The 19,702-nt window shown below is 31.9% G+C and overlaps 1 protein-coding gene and 1 pseudogene across 2 annotated transcripts; one reads left to right on the plus strand and one right to left on the minus strand.

Annotated features, from left to right (window-relative positions):
• Positions 1–1,077: 1,077 nt before the first annotated feature.
• On the minus strand, positions 1,078–6,616 carry LOC145113853 (serine carboxypeptidase 1-like; annotated as a pseudogene). The gene is made up of 12 exons (XR_013710873.1): positions 6,374–6,616; positions 6,117–6,262; positions 4,577–4,644; positions 3,996–4,118; positions 3,796–3,898; positions 3,681–3,718; positions 3,503–3,604; positions 2,984–3,063; positions 2,653–2,895; positions 2,207–2,272; positions 2,007–2,128; positions 1,078–1,651 (listed from the first exon to the last, which is right to left on the minus strand). The product of XR_013710873.1 is annotated as a serine carboxypeptidase 1-like (transcript).
• A 2,605-nt stretch (positions 6,617–9,221) lies between these two features.
• Positions 9,222–14,098, plus strand: LOC145114218 (protein FAR1-RELATED SEQUENCE 5-like). The gene is made up of 11 exons (XM_079050222.1): positions 9,222–9,227; positions 9,404–9,545; positions 9,688–9,699; positions 10,770–10,901; positions 11,005–11,088; positions 11,161–11,238; positions 11,313–11,944; positions 12,036–12,112; positions 12,256–12,451; positions 12,777–13,412; positions 13,505–14,098. The coding sequence occupies exons 1-11, from the start codon at positions 9,222–9,224 to the stop codon at positions 14,096–14,098; spliced, it is 2,589 nt and encodes an 862-aa protein (XP_078906348.1).
• Positions 14,099–19,702: the final 5,604 nt, after the last annotated feature.

The raw sequence follows: 19,702 nt of genomic DNA on the forward strand, positions 1-19,702 counted from the left end.
TCAATTAATTCTAGTTCCGCTACTTCAATAAATGGACAATTCATAACCATATCCATATGAAACGGCTTATACAAGAAGCAAATTCAGATGCGAGATTGTGTTTTCTCCATTTTTCTGTCTGGTCCTCGCAGCCCTCCACTACCATTGGAAACATCCTTATCCCTTCATCTTCTCCATTTTTTCTCTAGTTCTGCTCCTTCATTGACTACAAAATCTACAAAACTGATGAGTATTTCTGGTTTCAGGTGGGTTTCTTCAGTATTTTATGTTTCTGACGGGTGTGGTGAAGGCTTTCGTTGTTACCCTCATGGAAATCTCGGTGGCAGCCACCGTGTCTGCTCAAGCGATGGCCCTTGCACCTTCCCCTGACACTGGAGCTGCCTTTCTATCCCGGTTTCTGAAGTAATGATCGAAACATCTCTACTTCTTTCTCTAGTTGCTTTCTTCCGGAATTGATCAGAACATCACTAGAGATTTCTGGAAGATTGATTTTATCGTTGATTCCCCTCTTTTCTCTCCTGATTCCAATGGTTGGAATGGCAGAATCGAGGTTACCTTTTGAATCAGAGTGAATGGAGATGACAGGTCATATTGCTAGTGATGAAAGTCAACCCAATAAACTTCATTCTCAATTTTGCTAACTTGAAACACCGTCTCCTCCTATTCCACTGCTGTGAACCACCATTGATGGAACCCTAGACATCATTTTCACTGCTGATTCATTACCATCACTCGACTGAGTGATTTCATCTGTTCTAGTCGCAATTTTTCCGTTTTTTAATAGTGATAACGACTGCAATTTGGTCAAGAAAAAAGTTTGAAGAAGTAAGACACATGCAGGGCGGCGGTGGTAGTGGCTTTAGGGTGGCGGTAGTCGTGGCTTCAAGGCAGTGGTGATCTTGTGTTTTAAGATTTCTTCAATTCTTAGGCTGTGGTGAGTGGTCACCACCAACCCACCGAAAAAGTGGTGTCACCTCTCTGTGTCACGTGAGCTTCACCACCAACCCACTAGACATAGGAAATGGTCACCACTCCACAATTATCTTTTATTTATTTATTTTTTATGATTAAATTAAATAAAAACATAATAAAATACTTTATATTAATTGAAACCACATTACATTAATTAAAAAAACAAAGAAAACTAAAACTAAAAAAATAGAAAATTAAACCTAAATTACACAAAAAAAAACATAAAAACACATAGAAAATGAAAACTAAAATACTAAAAAAACATAAAAATAACATAGAAAATTAAATCTAAATTACTAAAAAACATAGAATCTAATTGCGATATTTGTCGAGAACTTCTTGTTGGATTTTCAAAAATACTCTTAAATTTTCCGTGTCGAGATTTGTTGCGGAACCGTGTTTATAATTTGAAGATCGGTGAATGCCAATTTTCGCTGACGTTGTTCCTCCATTGAATCATTTTTTTTTTCTAAAAAATTTAGAGTTTTGTCGATTTTCTCCGCTAGTACGTCATGCAACAGTTAAATATGGAATAACCAATCACATCGCCCATCCTCTCTCGTCTCCGTGAAGACGCAAAACCCAACCCACCAGAGTTAGGGGCGGTGTTCACGCGTCGTGGGGGCTGACACGTCAGCCTCCACGCGTCTTCCACATTCCCACTCCGGGTATCCTTACACTGAAACGAGAGATCCTTGTATTATTTTATTGATTTTATTTTTGATGGTGTTATTTCAAATAGAGAGAGAGGATATTTTTTTTCTTTTCTTTTTATGTTTAAAGTAAAATAGTATTTGGATAATTATAAAAGATATAAAAAGGAAAATAAAATGGCATAACCATATTTTCAAGTTTTTCTAGACCAAAATCACATTAAGTTTTTTGATTTTGGACCTAGTTAAAAACTTTTTAAACCCTATCCAAAGTTTTTCGCAAACCATAAGGACCAATTTTATAGTTTTGTCTATTTTGTTGATTTGATTACCTGGCGCGTATAAGAAAAGCAAAGCAAGGTTACACTAAGATGAGTATACCTGTAAATAAGAGCGCGATAGCCAGCAGCTGTGAGTTTTTTGTGGTAGTCAATCATGGTTACAAGTTCTGAATTATATTTTACCCTGCCCGTACATATCTCCCATTTTCCAGCTTCACTAATCTGAAGTATCCATTAAACGTTCAACTTCACTTTCAATCGGCATAATCTAGCTATAAAGGGAAACCTATCCTATCTTACCGGGTCGGCGTGAATTTCCTTTCGGACTGCTTCGTTGTTTAGCCATGTAATTGCCACACTATCGTCCTACAAAAGTAGAAACAATATTCAACAACCAAAACCTAACAAATGGTTTTATTAATACTCCACAAACCGAAAAAAACACATCAGTCGCTCTGTCGAACATTTGACAATAAGGCTGCATTTTTTATGTTGTAGATGAGTAGGTTTTATGTCTTGGCATAGACAAGAGATCGAGTACGTTGTTCCATTTTTTTGTCCTATGCAAACCAATCACAATATAAGGCTAACAAATGGGGCCCACTAAAAGTATTTGAATAGTAAGACAATACCCCAAATCCCCCTTCAATAAAACAAAATTGAGAAAAACTTGTGTAGCAAATCTTTTGTAATGATGAATGACACACAAATAAAGAACAAATCATCATTATGTTTGAATGACTTACTGAACATGGGGAGCCTCGAATTTGTGTGGTGTTGAGAAGCTCCAGCCAAGAAGGCACATAACCAGGCTTCACCGCAGCTTTAAAAGGCCATGCACGCCCAAACATTCTGGTTCGCACAGGAAGTGGCCTTTCAGTCTCACCCAATTCCCTAAAGCTCAGTGGCAATTTTGTATTTTCATGTCTAATCTTTTTTCCGCGAAAGCATGGTTTGATAATGTTATCCACGTTTAGACCATCAAGATGCTGGATGCACGCGTTCAAATCCAACGTAAGCAAGTGTGTCATAGAACACGTAATTTTTTTAAGAATAAAGAAAGAAAAAGACGATTACTTGGTAAACTTTGTCAAGCTGGAATTCACATTCTAGGTTTGGAGGTTTGCAAAATTCCCTTCACACACCTTGGTAACATCCTGTACGTGCTTAGGGTGAAGTTATGATAACAATTTTTAAAAACATTTACACTAATACTAACTTAAAACTGTCAAGTCCAATAGTCACTGTTCTCTAGGTACTTATCACTACCAGGTTCAGGCTATAATCCATATTACATTAATTCCTTACTTCTGTTAGAAATTTCTTGAACATACCTCCAAAGTCAAAGGTCCAACTGAAGAGCCAACGGTTTGACTTTTAAAGTCGAAACGACTAGTTCATAACTTCTTTAGTTGATTTGTATATTCTTAAAGTCTTTCCTGGAATTATAAATATATTAACCCTAAACCATTTACTACAAAAAGACCCCATGGATGTCAAATTTTCAACATAAATCCATGTCAATTTGGAACTTTAAGCATGATAGGTTTGACCTACAAAGTCAAAGGATCCGTTGTTGGAACATTGGAATATTACCTGATATAATTCATCTGAAATGAGGCCCATCCCATGTGCAAATGGAACAACAGCATTGCCATCAAACACATCATCGCAAAGTCCATTTCCGATAATGTAACCCTATATTTATCTAATGAATTTAGGTCAAGGCAATAGCTGTGTGTGTGTGTCACAAAGTTTTTAATGGGAGATGCACCTTGAAGTTGAGAGTGGGTTTATCACCAGCTTCAAGTCCTGAAAAGAATTGAGAAGGGCATTATCATAATTTACTCAGAATCAGGTTTGTGTGGGTCCAATGCACAAATATTTACCTTTCATCACTTGATCAGACAATAGAGGGATGTAAACTCTAGCAAATGCCTCACCGGCGATGAAAAAAGGATTTGAAAGGTATTCAGGATATAACTTGAACCACTAAATTCACACAAACCCCAAATGCAAATATGTTAATATCTGAAAATAGAATATACCTGCTAAAAGGTGCATGTTGTTTTTTTTTTCTCGAGAATACCTCAAGGAGAAATTTGTGGGAATCTAAAGTCATTAATATATCACTGGTGATATAGTCGGATCTGTTCCTGGAGTAAGACATTCCAACTCCAACAGGAGAGTCCAAAAATATCATACTTGAAACCTTGCAGATTAGATTCGCAACCAAAATTATAATTTTTGGTGTTGATCAACTTTATGTAATTAGTAACATTATGAAGGGCTAAATTTAAGTAATAGCAACATACTTTTATTTATTTTTGTATCATAACATTCCACTTTCATTGTACCTGCATTTTTCTTTTCTTATTTAGGCGTGTTGTACATTGAAAAATCTAACCAACTATACTATTATACTTCAAAAAAATTTCTGATTTAGACATTACATTTTAAAAAATTCTAACAAATTATGAGTGAAAGTTGCCTTGTATTTGGATAACATTGCTTTAATTGGATAGATTTTTTTATAATACAATGTAGTAGGAAGGAATAAAAGTAGGATACTAAAATAAACTAATCAATGGAAGTGTGTTGCTATTTCTTGCATTCAAACTGATTATCAAATTAGTTTTGATGAGATCGAAAACATTTGTATATATAAACCTTGTTCCATGCATAAGGATTTATATGAAGCTTCGGCATGCTTTCCGTTTTCTCAAAATCAAATGGACCTGCAACACAACATCCCGTTGTTCTTAAGGCTGATTAAACAAGTCAAGAACCACTCTAACACCCGTGAATAAAGGTTAAATTATTTTAACATTGTGATGAGATGTATAAATTTTTTTTATTTGATTGCTTGATATATTTTTTTTGGAAAGGGAACTTCCCTAACAAGGGTTCCGGGCCAGCTTTCGCGCACCGACTAATCCCCCGCTGCAAACATGAGGCTATGCCTCGTGCCCTCGAGTCACTGCAGATGAACCTCCATGGCCACAGGGGCTGAGTAGTGTCAAGATATGATCGTTGATATTTAATTGAGATTTGTGTGGTAGGTGAATTAAAATAGATTGGAGAGAGATAGAGATTTCTCAAGATAAACATTAAGGTAAGTTAAATTTTAAAGTACATTGCTATCTCTGGTGGTACTTGAACCTTTGTTTGAGATAAATGATGAGTCTTGGTGACTTTGAGGAAATTACCACTTCTTGAGGGACGAAAGCTCTATTCAAGAAAGAGATAATTATTTGAATGTTGAATAAATAAAGAGTAAAATTTGTAAGGGATGTGTATAAATACCTATAAGATGATCGCTTAAGGTCTCTAATGGTGATGGTGAGGGTTTAAGAGAGACAGGGAGAGCAACACTTGATCTTGGTGAAATTTTGAGTACATGTGGAGTGTGGGGTGAAACCCCTATGTAGTAACCTATGTTGTCATTTATACATAGGTAAGAACTTAGAGAGATTTTTGGGATTTAAGAAGAAAGAGCTTTTTGAAAGGTTTGTATAAATTGTTGATTCTATACATTGTCTGACCCTTGAGTAACTCACTAGACTTTATATCCTAACATACTATTCTGGACATGTGACTCGGGTGCTAGGTTTCGGTGAGATCTTATAGAGATGATGAGATGAGAAGAGTTACAAAGAGAATAAACCTAGAGATGGCCTTGGAGATAGTGGACATTCTACTTTTAGTTTGTATTTGATAGGGATTGATACGCATTGTACATTTATTAAAACATTTATTAGCTTAAACATTTTGAGAGATTTAGGATTTTCCACTATTTACAAAGATTTACTCTAAAGTTAAGATATTACTATTTCCCGAACAGGCCCTACGAGGGGTGTTTCATATTCTTTTTGGAGAGACTTTTTGTTGTAAGCCAAATACTTTTTCACAAGAGTTCTAAAGAACTCTCAATTTGTGTGCTTTTTTATAATTCGATTCCTCAAAAGCTACCAACTTGACCTACTGTAGCTGAGAGCACCTTTCACTTGAATTATTATGTACACATGTTCCTCCCTCATTTTCATCCTTTCTGCCTTCCAATTATGCCATCATCTATGTGTCTTGTTAACATGACATGGTGTCAACATATCCCTTATCTTTACAAACTTGTTAACTGGATTATAATTATATGAAAATAAATCAAGACAGACATGCTTCTAATAAAACAGTGATGAAAAGTGTAGTATACCTTGTCCGAAAACAAACCCATCAAAACTGGAGCAACCAGGGCCACCATTGAGCCAAAGAACGACTGGATCCTTAGAAGGGTCTCTTTCTGAAAGCACATAATAATAATATAATTTTTTCCCATGGTTTTCATTTAGTGTCACATACCTGTAAACCCATCAAAGATTATGCAAAACAAACAAAAAAAACATCAAGAAAGCTCAAATCTTTTCCTAAAAACATCAAGAAAGAAGGGAAGAAAGCAAACATTAAGAGTACCCAGCATAGTGTTTGGAGGGCAGAATGCCAGTAAACCCAGGAACTTGAGAAACTATTGCATTCTGAGGGGCAGATTGTGCCAAGAAACTGGTGAATGAGAGATAGATTAATAAGAATAGGTGGATTGATTCCAATATCTTAATCATGTTAAGATAGTCAGTTTGAGGGTTTCAAGAAAGAGAAAAGGGGGAAAGATTCTTGAATCTGTTTTGAAGTTTTGTGGGAAACTTTCTCTATTCACACAAAGGCATCCCCCTTATTTTTAGGACCCAAGTTGACAAGTATTGTTTTAAAGTTGATAAAAATAATGGGTTGGACGGGTTAGGTATCGTGTTAAATGAGTTCCAATTACAACCATTTACTTTTATGTTCTAAACTAGGTTAATTTGTTTTGGTTTAAATAGTTTAACTACAAAATGGATGGGTTGTACCAATCGAGTAATGTATTAAATGAGTTCGCGTTAAAACAGTTTGTTTTTAAGTACATATCAAAAGGGTGAGTCTTTTGTAAAAATATGTTCATTTTGCTTTCTCCTTAGGTTGTTTCATTTCTCTTTGTAAAAATGGGGTGGTGGCCCCCATCAATCCACCCAACGTTTCAATCTTGTTTTCATTTTCAACCCTTTATTTTTAAAATTTTAAACTTTTAACTATAATCTTTATATTACTTTCAGTTTTAATATAAATATTTTATATCTTTGTTATTATTTATATATACTTTAGCATTTCTGTTTGATATTTATTTTAAACGTATTATACTAAACGCAAATAGAAAAATATTAAATCAACGTGCTTACTATATAAATGCATGAGTTTCGGATAATATATATATATATATATATATATATATATATATATATATATATATATATATATATATATATATATATATATATAAAACTTATTTTGGAAAATACCCTTTTATGTAATTTTATATCTTTCAGCTAGCTTATCAGCTAGTTTTTTTACCAAACACTCTTTTTTATTTTCTAGCTTATCAACTAGCAGCTAACTTTTTAACCATCAACTAGTTTTTCAGCTAGCGCGTCAAACATAGTCTAAATAGATCTATGTTACAAAAATTATTTGAAGGATTTTTGTAATGTTGAAATATACATATATGCATTTTTTTAAATATGCATATATCATATTTGAATATGCATCAAATATATATATATATATATATATATATATATATATATATATATATATATATATATATAGGGTCTGATCCTGTGAGGACTCATTTTAAAGTGATGACTCGTGAGAACAACTTAAAAAAATTGAAAAAAAAATCTAAAAAAAATGCACATCATAAAATCGAGCATAGATCTATGTCCGGGAGAAAAAAAATTGGAATTTTTTTTTGCATCATTAAAATTGATCAATGATTCAATTTTTTTTTTTTTATTTTGCATCACTATGATCCATGATTCAATTTTAAAGATCCAATTTTTTTTCCCGGGCATAGATCTATGCTCGATTTTATTATTTGTATTTTTTTTATATTTTTTTTCAATTTTTTTAAGGTGTCCTTACGAATCCTCACTTTAAAATGAGTCTTCACCCGATCATGTTTCTATCTCTCTCTCTCTCTCTCTCTCTCTCTCTATATATATATATATATATATATATATATATATATATATATATATATATATATCCCTATTCTAATAAAATAATAGTTTTATTCTCCTTTTGACATGTGTCACTTTATTAGACCTTCTAATTTATGCATATTTTATTCTCCTTTTTGCCACGTGTCACCCTATTATGTCTCATATTTAATAATTGTCATTTGTCCACCTATTGATTTTTTATTTCAAATTTCAAATTTTAAATTTCCTCATTCTATCTACATTAATTAATAACATTAAAATAAAATTAATAAAAATTATAAAGTGATATAATTTCACATATTTGTTTAAATCAATTATTATAATTTTATATAACTAAAAAAATCTATTAATTAATAATTCAATTAAAATAATTGATTAATAACTTTGAGTTTTTACTATAAAAATTTAACTAATTTTGTAACCGTAGTTCCTACGGGTTATAAGCTAATATATATATATATATATATATATATATATATATATATATATATATATATATATAGGGATGAGTATCGGAACCGACCCGGGAACCCAACTTGGTGGAAAATAGGAACCGAACCAGACCGCCGGTTCTACCGGTTCCGTTTCCTACCGGTTTTTTCCGAGTCTTCAATGTTGGAACCGATCTTCGAGAACTAGCAACATATTTGAGAAATATTTCGGTTACGGTTTCGGTTTTTGCCGGTTCTACCTGTTTCCATTTCAAAAAATCCACAAGAATATCGTCCTGGTCCCGGCCCGATCGGTTCTATCCGGTTCAGGTTCAGGTTCAGGTTCCGGTTCCGGTTCCGTCCGGTTCCCCCGGTCCAAATGCCCATCCCTAATGTATATATATATATATATATATATATATATATATATATATATATATATATATATATATATATATATATATATAGAGAGAGAGAGAGAGAGATAGATTCATTTGTTTAAACTAATTATTGTGTTATTGTATGGACAAATGTGGACCAATTATTCTTAAAGGGTATTAATGTAATCTTGCAATATAATTTATATTTTCCCAGTTAATTAAACTTTGATTGATATCAATCAAATTCCTAAATATCAGGCTATTAAATATGCATTTTATCAAAGAATATAACAATATATATATATATATATATATATATATATATATATATATATATATATATCGTATACGTTTTAATCCATTGCAGATTCATAGTTCATCATCTTCAGAGCAATTTTCTTATTCTGATATTTCGTTAATGGAGGTATGTTGTTCATGGAAGTTTTTTTTATAGTGTTGAAGTATCGTTTATCATATGCATATAAATTTTTTTATATTCATAGTTCAGAATAATCGTTTATCAGATTCATCTCATATTTGTTCTTTACGATATTTCAGTGATGAAATTCATTTTTTGAATTTTATTGTTGTGTTTTTCAGAACAAATATAATATTGATAACAATAAGAAGGACTTTTCTGATAACAATGATCGGAATGTCAATCAATGCCAAGTGCATCAAGATCGGAAGAAAATAAGAAGATGTGGGATTTGTTTTGGTGTTGGTCATGATAGGAGGAACTGTCCTCAAGCAAGGGTCAACAGAGAGTAGATGTTTTCTTCGTCAACATATTTTAGGATCTAAATAATGTTTTTAATTTAGTCTTATCGGATTTTATGGAGTTTTATTTCTGTATAATAATGATATGGATTCATGAATTATAGGGGTTTCTCCTTGTAAGTTTATGTTTTCATTTAATTAATATTAATAATTTTCATTTTGAGTTTGATTAAAATTCCATACATTTTCTTATTTATCATATGACTACAGAGATGTTGTTGTAAATGTATTTTTGTTCTAATATTTCTTGATAAAACAGTTCTTCGTAAATTGTGTTATACTTAATGTTATATGTACACATTCTGTTAGAATGTTTGATATAAAATACAATTCTTATTATTCGTACAGAACAAACAAAAACACAATTCTTATTATAAAAAGTAGTAGAATGTAACTGTTGATTACAATATACATAAAAAAACAAAAACACGATGCTTATTATTCTTAAAGAATAAGTGTTTCTAAATTCGTTTTACCTATTGATTAATCAAAGATTCCGTTAGAATTTTTGGGATCAAATTCTACCAGAATGCTAATTTGTATTACAATATACAGATCAAACATGAGCAAAATAAATTTACTGTTATTATTATCACATATATTTTTACAGAATAAGATTGTGGTATCATGATACCGTGGTATAAGTATGTCTATGTTAAGTTGTACGAGAATATACATAACTAATGTGTGAAAAATAAATTTATTGTAGATCTTGTTTGAAATTTTCTCACAGAATAACACTCTTGTGATATTAATTGATTTCTTAGTATACGCGTTTATGCCATAACAAACCAGAAATTATTTGTAAATTCAATAAAAAAAAAATTTAAAGTTTGCAGAATTAATTTATTAAAAGTCTAATTTAAAACGCAGGATGTGTTGAAGTCATATCTATGTAATTTATTATATTTGGAATTTGAATATGTCAAATATTTACAATATCATGATGAATAATACGATTTTGTGTTGATTATTATCCTTACAATCTTTCTAAAAATTTTAAAAAACCAAATATTTGATAACAATGAATACAGATATCACGCATTTTTAGTTACATATCAATTACACGGTTTCTCCTTTTTTAATATATACTGAATTGGTTCAAAGTTTATAATATTGAATTTATTTTGCTTTCCCAATCAACTGGTGTTCAATCGTGCTGTTACTTATCTTATGGATAATATAGTATCAGCTGGTGACGATCATATTCATGATCAACATGAATATCCTAAGGAGTATGAAGATTTCGGGTTACGGGATCATGATTCTCTACATAATGTCGAGTTTCAAATATCTAAGATTAGCAATCTAAATTTAGGTGAATTTACTTTATAAGTTTTTTATATTTGTTAATTTGTATAATAATAACGTTGAAATTTTATATTGTTTTTTGTGATATGACGTAACTTGCACTTGCAAAGATGAGGATCCATTAGAACACATTCAAGATCACATATATGACAATTCCGAATATCATTTCGGTGATTCTAGTAATCATAACCCAGGTGATGTATTTTAAGTATTTTTTTCGTTTTTATATATATTTACGTATCCATTACACATACTCTTATTAAAAGATGCAGAAAACGAATTCGAGTTCAATGATAATGAGGCAGATTATACTATAGACGATGATAACATTGATTTTCAGAAAGGTTAGTATATGAAAAAAAAAGTTTAATAAACTAGATTAGTTCTTTGCCACTTTTTTAATTTTTCTTTTATGCAGAACAATCTCATGTTACACATGATTATGTTTCTCCTGGTGGATCATCGTATTGGATTCCTGTTGTTTCAGACAACATCAAACCTAAAATCAATTCAATTTTTGATTCATATACAACAGCATTATTAATGTATTACAATTATGCATCATTAGCAGGATTTGATGTCAGGCTTGGACTATTTAGAACAACCGAATCCGACATTACCACACAACGTCATTTGTTATGCAATCGGGAAGGTAAACCAACAACCGCTAAGGTGGATACTTTGGACCCTCAACATAATAAGATTCGGAGAAGGAAAGACTCATTTAGGTGCGAATGCAAAGCGAAAATTGTTGTTATTCTAGTACATGGTACTAATAAATATAATGTTGCTGAATTTGTCGAACAACATAATCATAAGTTGTTTGGTAAGGACAATATGTTTTTGTCTCGTACAAAGAGGAAACTTGATTATTCACAGGAGATCTTTATTCATAACTTGTCAAAGCAAAATATTAGTGCCTCAAGAGCACATAGATTGTATTCCGGACTTCAGGGTGGTTCTGACATTCGAGGTGGGTTGGTTTCTGATTTCAAGAACAGTACGAGAAATCTCAATTCTTACATAGGTCTCAGGGATGCAAAATTCCTTGTAGTGAAGATGCTGGAAAAGAAAAAAAAACATCCCAAGTTTTTCTTTCGATTTTAGAGTTGTTGAGAAAAAATTGAATTCGATTTTTTAGGCTGACGAAACTGCAAAGTACAACTACAATGCTTTTGGAGACGTTGTTTCTCTGGATGCCACATTCAGCATGAATAAGTATTTTTAAATTTTGCAATGTTTTCACATAATTTTTCTTGCTTACCAAGTTTTATATTTTTAAATTTTGCAATGTTTTCACATATTTTTAAATCCTGCAAAGTACAACTACAACGCTTACCAAGTTTTATATTTTTAAACAGATATGATATGGTTTTCGTACCTTTCACTGGGATAGATAATCATAAGAAATGTGTGACTTTTGGTGCTGGACTTTTGAGTAGAGAAGATGCTAGTTCTTACTCTTGGCTGCTTAGAGCATTTTTGAAAGCATTCAAAAAACAACCTAGGCTTGTTCTTACAGATCAAGATCCAGCTTTAAACAAGGTTGTTAATGAAGTATTTCCAATGTCAGCACATAGGTTTTGTATGTGGCATATTACAAAAAAACCTCCAAACAAGGTGAATATTTTTTTTATATTCAACCCAAACTCACTATGTTTACCTTGTTAGCACATATTGTTCAATCAGAAATTAACTATTTCAGAACAAAATCTATGCCACAACTACAATTCAAAACCGGATTCTGCTAGAATTTAAGATACATTCTGTTAGAATTTTAAGCAGACATTCTGTTAGAATTTATAGTTTACACCATTCATACCCTTCATTCCTTGTGCAGTACAATTATATATTTTATACTAACATATATTTTTTTTTTCAGATAACATCGCAACTAGCCACAAACTCAGCTTTTCGAAAGCGTTTTCACTCTATAATTTGGAATTCTAAGCTGGAACCACATGATTTTGAAAAGGAATGGAAATATTGTTTAAATGAGTTTAACATTTCAAATAACAAGTGGTTGCAAGAGATGTATGGGTTGCGTAGACGTTGGGTACCTGCATTTTTCAAGGACATGCCGATGTCTGGTCTTATGAGAACTACATCATTGTCGGAAGGCCGAAATTGGTCGTTTCAGAACAATACCCTTACTGGTTCTTATCTTTTAATGTTTATGATGACATTTGAGGGTGTTATGGAACGGCAAAGGCGTAATCAAGTTGTCAACGACTTTAACACTGCTACAACACTTCCTAGATTCATCACATCTAGTCCAATTGAACCACATGCTTCAAAGGTTTACACTCGTAAAATTTTTTATCAGGTGCAGAAAGAGATATCAGATTCTGATAACACTTGTTTCCAAATGAGTGTTACTTCTAATAATGGTGTTGACACTATTATTGTTTTGGAGAAGCAAAAGAACATAACAACAAGGCAACCATCAAGTCCTGTTGTTGATGACAAACTTGAGAAATACCATTACGATCGTCTTACAAAGGATACCCAATACATCGTACGTTATTACTTTTAACAATGCATAATTTTTTTTTAATCACACAACAATACTTTATTACTGAAACTCATATTTTATCATACATATTCCAGTTTACACACTCAACAATAGATGGTTCATACAAATGTACTTGCATGCATTTTGAACATGTCGGTATTTTGTGTAGGCACATATTTTGTGTTTTTAAGTACTATAGTATTGAAAAGATTCTTGAAGAATACATTATGAGACGGTGGCGTCGGGATGTTGTTCCAACAGAATTGCTTAAAAGGCGTTTTTCTAATTCTTTACTAGACTCTAACTCTGACATGACGACTATTGAAATGTTTTCAAACGTAGATCATTGTGTTTCATTTTTAAGCCATGATGCATCGAAGTTAAAGTCATACCTTGAAGAGTTGAATAAGCTGAAGAAAAAATTTGTAGATGATTGTCCAGCCCCTGAGATGCCATCAAGAGAATCATTCTACAACCAGATTATAGGCGTAGAATTAACTAATGATGCTCCCGATATTGACAATCCATCAGATATTCGTAATAAGGGAACTGGCAGTCGTGGTAAGAGATTAAAATCAAAAAAAGAAATGCTGGAAAAAGTTTGTTCGAAGCCTAAGCGAAAGTGTGCTTTAGGTAAACAGATGGCTAACCATGATAAACGAAATTGTCCTCTTAAAAAACGTGTCTAAGTAGTATGCTTTATATGTAGTTTTTCTTTTAATATAAGATTACAGTAAAACTTTTTTGTTTCATCTTTATTTATTTTAATGCTTACAAATTTCATAGTCTTTAATAAAATTGTCATTTAGTGTTATACACTTTTGCATAATTTGTAACAATTTTTATCTACCATTAATGACTATCCTAACTTGTAACAACATAATCTTCATACATTCTACCACGATTAATGTGTATCTTATCTTAAATAGAAAATTGAAACAAACATGGAAAATCATAATGTTCATACATTCTACCACTTGTAAAACAGCACATATATTCTATTAGAATATCTTGTACACATAATATTCTTGAAAAACAAAACTTACATGTGCATTACAAACCATCTTTCAACAACTTATTTTGTTACACTTTACCAATTGTAACATAACACTTTACCAATTGTAACATAAGTTCTTATATTCTTCCAGAACATTATGTACAGACAATTCTAACAATTATTACACATGATTATTTTGTATCCTATCTGACATATAACATTGAAACAAACATGGAAAATCATATTCTTCATACATTCTACCACTTGTAATCAAGCAGATACATTCTACCAGAATATCATGTAAATATACTTAAAACAATTTACATACACCATTAATGTCTACACTAACTTGTATCAAACTACCACAACAAATGCATATCATAATTACATTCTTTAAAAACAAAACTTACCTGTACATTACAAACCATCTTTCAACACATTGCATATTTTCATAACTTTCATATCCATATACACATTCCAACATCAATCAAATACTAACGATTACCAAAAAAAAATCTACTAGAACAAACACCATTCACATTCAACTGTTTCTCAAAAACAAAAAATTCTAGAACATAATAAAATACATCAACATTATTCCCCAAGCAAAATACTTAGACCAAAACAAACCATGTTACCAAAAGTCTTACACCATAAACCATCCTACCATGATAAACTGTTACCCCAAAACACACAATACTAGACCAAAATAAAACAACATAACAAGTTCCCTAAATAAAAAACATAGACTTAAACCAAACATACTACCAAAAGTCTTTCAACACCAACCATCCTAACATCATAAACTGCCCATCTTAAAATCGACGCCTTCCACGTTTCTGCTTCTCCCTGATTTCCTTCACTTCATTCATCATAGCCAATATCTGCAATGGATCGAGCCTCTCATACGCTTCTGCATCTTTCTCCAACATACTTTTATGTTTGTTGTACTCCGATTTCATAAGCTTTCCCATGTATTTGATTCGTAGATTATTTAATGCAAGTAAATCACTCTGTTTTTTTCCTGTAAAACCACAATCCCAACGCCCTTCATTTTCCCCCATATATGACTCCATATGCCTTATAAGATATACTCCACAGTCTGATCCTTCTTTATCTACTTTCCATGTCATTTTCATTACACGAGCTTTAATCTTGTTGAAAGCCGTTGACTTTTGGTAATTCTCTATTTTCAAATAGTTCCCAAGCAACTTTTTCTGCGATACAATACAATCATTTTACAATTCAATCATAAACTCATGTATTTTAAATCTTTCAAAAAATAAAGCTTCAACATACAACATGAACGGGTTTTATTCCATAGATTTCCTCAACAGAACCATTTCGGGTCACATGGTCTATAATGTAGTATGTTGGAACCCTTAGATCAAAGCATATCAGATAATATTTGCTTTTATCAACTATTGGGAAAAAAACCTGTTACAAAACACATAGTATTCCAATAAGATAGGTTTGTATGTTAGGGTTGTAATTGATAAAAAACAAGGCTTAATTAAATCACCAGTCCAATATCCTTCAGCTTTTCCTGTTTTGGTAGACTTTTAAGGTGGAGTTTCAACATCGAATCAAATAATTTTTGAGTTCTTTCAGGTGACAATGATCCACCCAGTATCTCTTCTGCATGTACAGATTAATAAACCAATCAATAAAACACATATTATTGGACTGGAACTAAATTTAATTTAAATACTTACCAAAAAATTTGTGTCAAAGAAAACTCTAGAAACTGATCCTACATCCCTGAGTTCCTCCATTCTGTTGAGTAATGATGACCAAAAGTCAATGATTATCGCATGAATAAACGTGTTGCTTTTAAAATGATATGTGAATCCTTGATGCAACACATGCCCGCTACCAATGTTCATATTTCTTCCCTGCTCGACAATTATAAAATGATCAATTTTATAACACCACATTTTAAAAGCAAACCACTAAATTGTATTATTTAACTTACCCATAATCTCTTTTTGATGCAAAAACTGAATTGTATAACGACATTTCATCCTTCTTCACCTTGTCACTCATTCTAACAATCCTTTCAACAAAAGGTGATTTTCCATATACATGTACCTTTTGATCTCTTTTTCCTCTTTTTCCATTGTCATCATCTTCCTCACATACCTCAACTGTTTCCAAGATTTTCTTTCCTCTTTTTTTTTTCTTTTTTATAACTTTCTAACACAGCCTCATCTGTCATTTTAATTGCTGTTGCCAACACTTCAGGATGCTCCAAGAATTGTGAACATGTTAGATTATCTGTATTATCTACCTTATCCATATTAGGTGTACTGAAACCTCCACCATCATCCTTCTTTTCCCCATGAACTACCAATCCTCTAACTGGAGAGAATCCTGCTTCTTTACCACCATCTGCTTCTCCTTTGTTACTATGACCATCAAAACTAGCTTCGTTATATTTCATTCCTCCAGTCTCTACATTATTCACTTCTTTGAACAATTTTTCATTTTTTCACACCACTCCTTCAAGATCAAGCTGTCTGGGAATTTCTCAATTCCATGTTTTAGAGCTTTTTCAATATTCTTCTTTTCGGACAATATTACTCCATAGCTATGCTCGATAACAGCCACGTATGCCTGTAGGTTTTATATTAACATATCATGATTAATATTCTAAAACCATTAATGTTCCACTTTCCAAATAAATCAATAACTATAAATCAAATCATACAATTTAAATCAGCCACGTATGCGTTTATGTTTCATATTAACTTATCATTTTTTACAATTCTGAAAGAAATATTGTTCCATATTCTTAGTGAATTTATAGCTTACCTCCTCGTCACCATAATCCCTCATCATCCCGTCCAACATCTCATCTTCATCAACCATTCCATCATCATCACCAATATCTTCAAAGTTTTCCGGTAACTGCCTACCAAACCCCCCAGCGCTAATCTCCAACTTCTCTATTTTTTCAAGTAAAGCACCCGTAACATTTCTAACAAACGGTAACCTTTTCACTATCTTCAAACCTGTGAACTTCATACTATATACATACACCAGCTACATCAAAAAGATTAAAATTCATTAATTAATTCATTATACATATTCCTGTTGTAAAGTAAAGTAAATATTTAATATAGACAACAATATTACCGTCAAAACGAGTATAGGTCCACTGTAATAGCATGTATTATCATCTCTTCTCCACAGTTGTTTTCTGCTTACCAAACAATCTAGAATATACTTGCACCAATCAATTTTAGAGAAGTCTTTTACCAAGACCAACTTATTCACAACATTAATTTGATTGGTACCACTCAAAGTTGATTCAACAAATGTGTTAATGAAAAGGGTCAGGAAATTCAGCCTAAACATAAGACTGTCTTGCTTTGTGTTTTTGATCCTTTTAAGGTATTCTTCACCATTGAACCCTTTTTTATCATATTGGCCTTTCCATTCTTGCATAACTTCATTATCTTTATCACAACTACTCAACCTCAGAAAGTCTTCCCCCACATTTGGTAAACCCAATATGTCATGCACTGTGTCTTTCGTAATTGTTATGACCATATTTTCCAGAACTAGACGGCTACTATCTGGATCATAGTGATCTAACAGATAGTAGTTAAGTAAACCCGGAGTAGTGTCTATGTCAATATGAAGAAGTGAACCAAATCCCATTGACACAATCCCATTTTTCTGTGCGGGTGCCATTACTTTCACAGCTGAACTTGTCCTTCCAGGAGTCATCCTAGTTGCAAGTCTTCTATAACCTTCTGAATGGTCCTTGCTTATTTTTCTGACCTTCCCCTCCATTGTTTTGATTTTATCATTTTCATGTTCTACTTTTCCTTTCTCTCTCTTTGGACTTTTCTTTGAATGTGTATCTTGCACTACCTTTTTCCTTTTTACAACATTTTCCTTATCTTCCATATCCACACCAATTTTAGCCTTTTCATTGTCTTTCTTTGCCCCACTAATACTCTCCATAAAAATCTCATTTAAACCTCTTGGTTTTTTCCTTTCACCACTTGCCTCCGACGATTTCTTATTGTCCTTAACAGGTGTATTTCTAGCAGAACCTTTCCTTTTCAGCCTTCCTACACTTGTGCTGTCAATTTGTATTGTGTATTTCTTATCTTTGTTAAAATTTGTTGTATCACACAAACACAATTACTAATCGTCTAATACAACTTCAATAGAATAATAAACTCTATATTAGCCATATCAGAATCATATAGTTGAACTCATTAATTACAAGCACTTATTATCTAACCTGACTTACCAAATTCTACATTGTTCTTTCCATGTTCTGATCTTGAAGTTGTTTTCCTCTGTTTCTTTGTTTTGCTTGATCCAACAATATTCATATCATTTGGTCCACTTCCGACACCTTCTGCTTCATTAATTAAAAAGAAATACATATTGGCTATCAACATTTTCTAAAATTTTTGTTATTTTCCTTCATAAACCAAAAAAATTAAATCTACCTGTAGGTTGAGTGCTGATATTCTCTTTAACGGGTGTTGATCTGGTACGGTAGTTCCTTCTCACATTTGTTTGGCTTGTAGTATCAACATTAATTGGGACTGGATCAGCTTCTGCAACAACTAATGAAATGAATGATTAAAGTCGATTAATAATAGTTTTCAAAGTAACCAGCCATACTTCATTACCTATAAAAACTAAAAGTCTTATATAAGTTTTCATTCTGTAAGAATGAAACACAAATACAAAACTTGTTTCTACCAGAATTAAAACCAAATAGTAAATACAAATAAATTAAATCATCAAACATCACAGTAATAAAAACATATACATTTACTTAATAGCAATCTCCAGATTAACCAGTCACAATCCAATCTATACGACCCCTATCTACACTTACTTCTGTTACAATTCAGTAAGCATGTACACACATACCCTTACAATGATTCTATTAGAATTTTAATTCTTGGAATCAAATTCTACCAGAATGCTAATAAGTATAATGTACACACGTACACTTCTGTGACATTGATTCTATTAGAATTTTACTTCTTATCATTATGTAAGAATGCAACACACATAAGTATAATGTTTATATTACAATTAAAGCCAAAACTTTGCTACAAAAAAACTAAATCCTCAAAAATCACAATAACAAACACATATACAAATACTCAATATTAATCCTCATATGAACATTAATGTTTAAAGATTGTGTGAGAATTAGATTTATTTAACCACTACATCCCATTCTCATGTTACACATTCTTTACGAATTTAACACATTTAATTAAACTAATTATGTTAGAATTACATACACACT

The sequence above is a fragment of the Lactuca virosa genome, chromosome 5, assembly GCF_052849685.1.
Source record: "Lactuca virosa cultivar CGN04683 chromosome 5, Lactuca_virosa_CGN04683_v6, whole genome shotgun sequence".
Taxonomy (NCBI): Eukaryota; Viridiplantae; Streptophyta; class Magnoliopsida; order Asterales; family Asteraceae; genus Lactuca; species Lactuca virosa.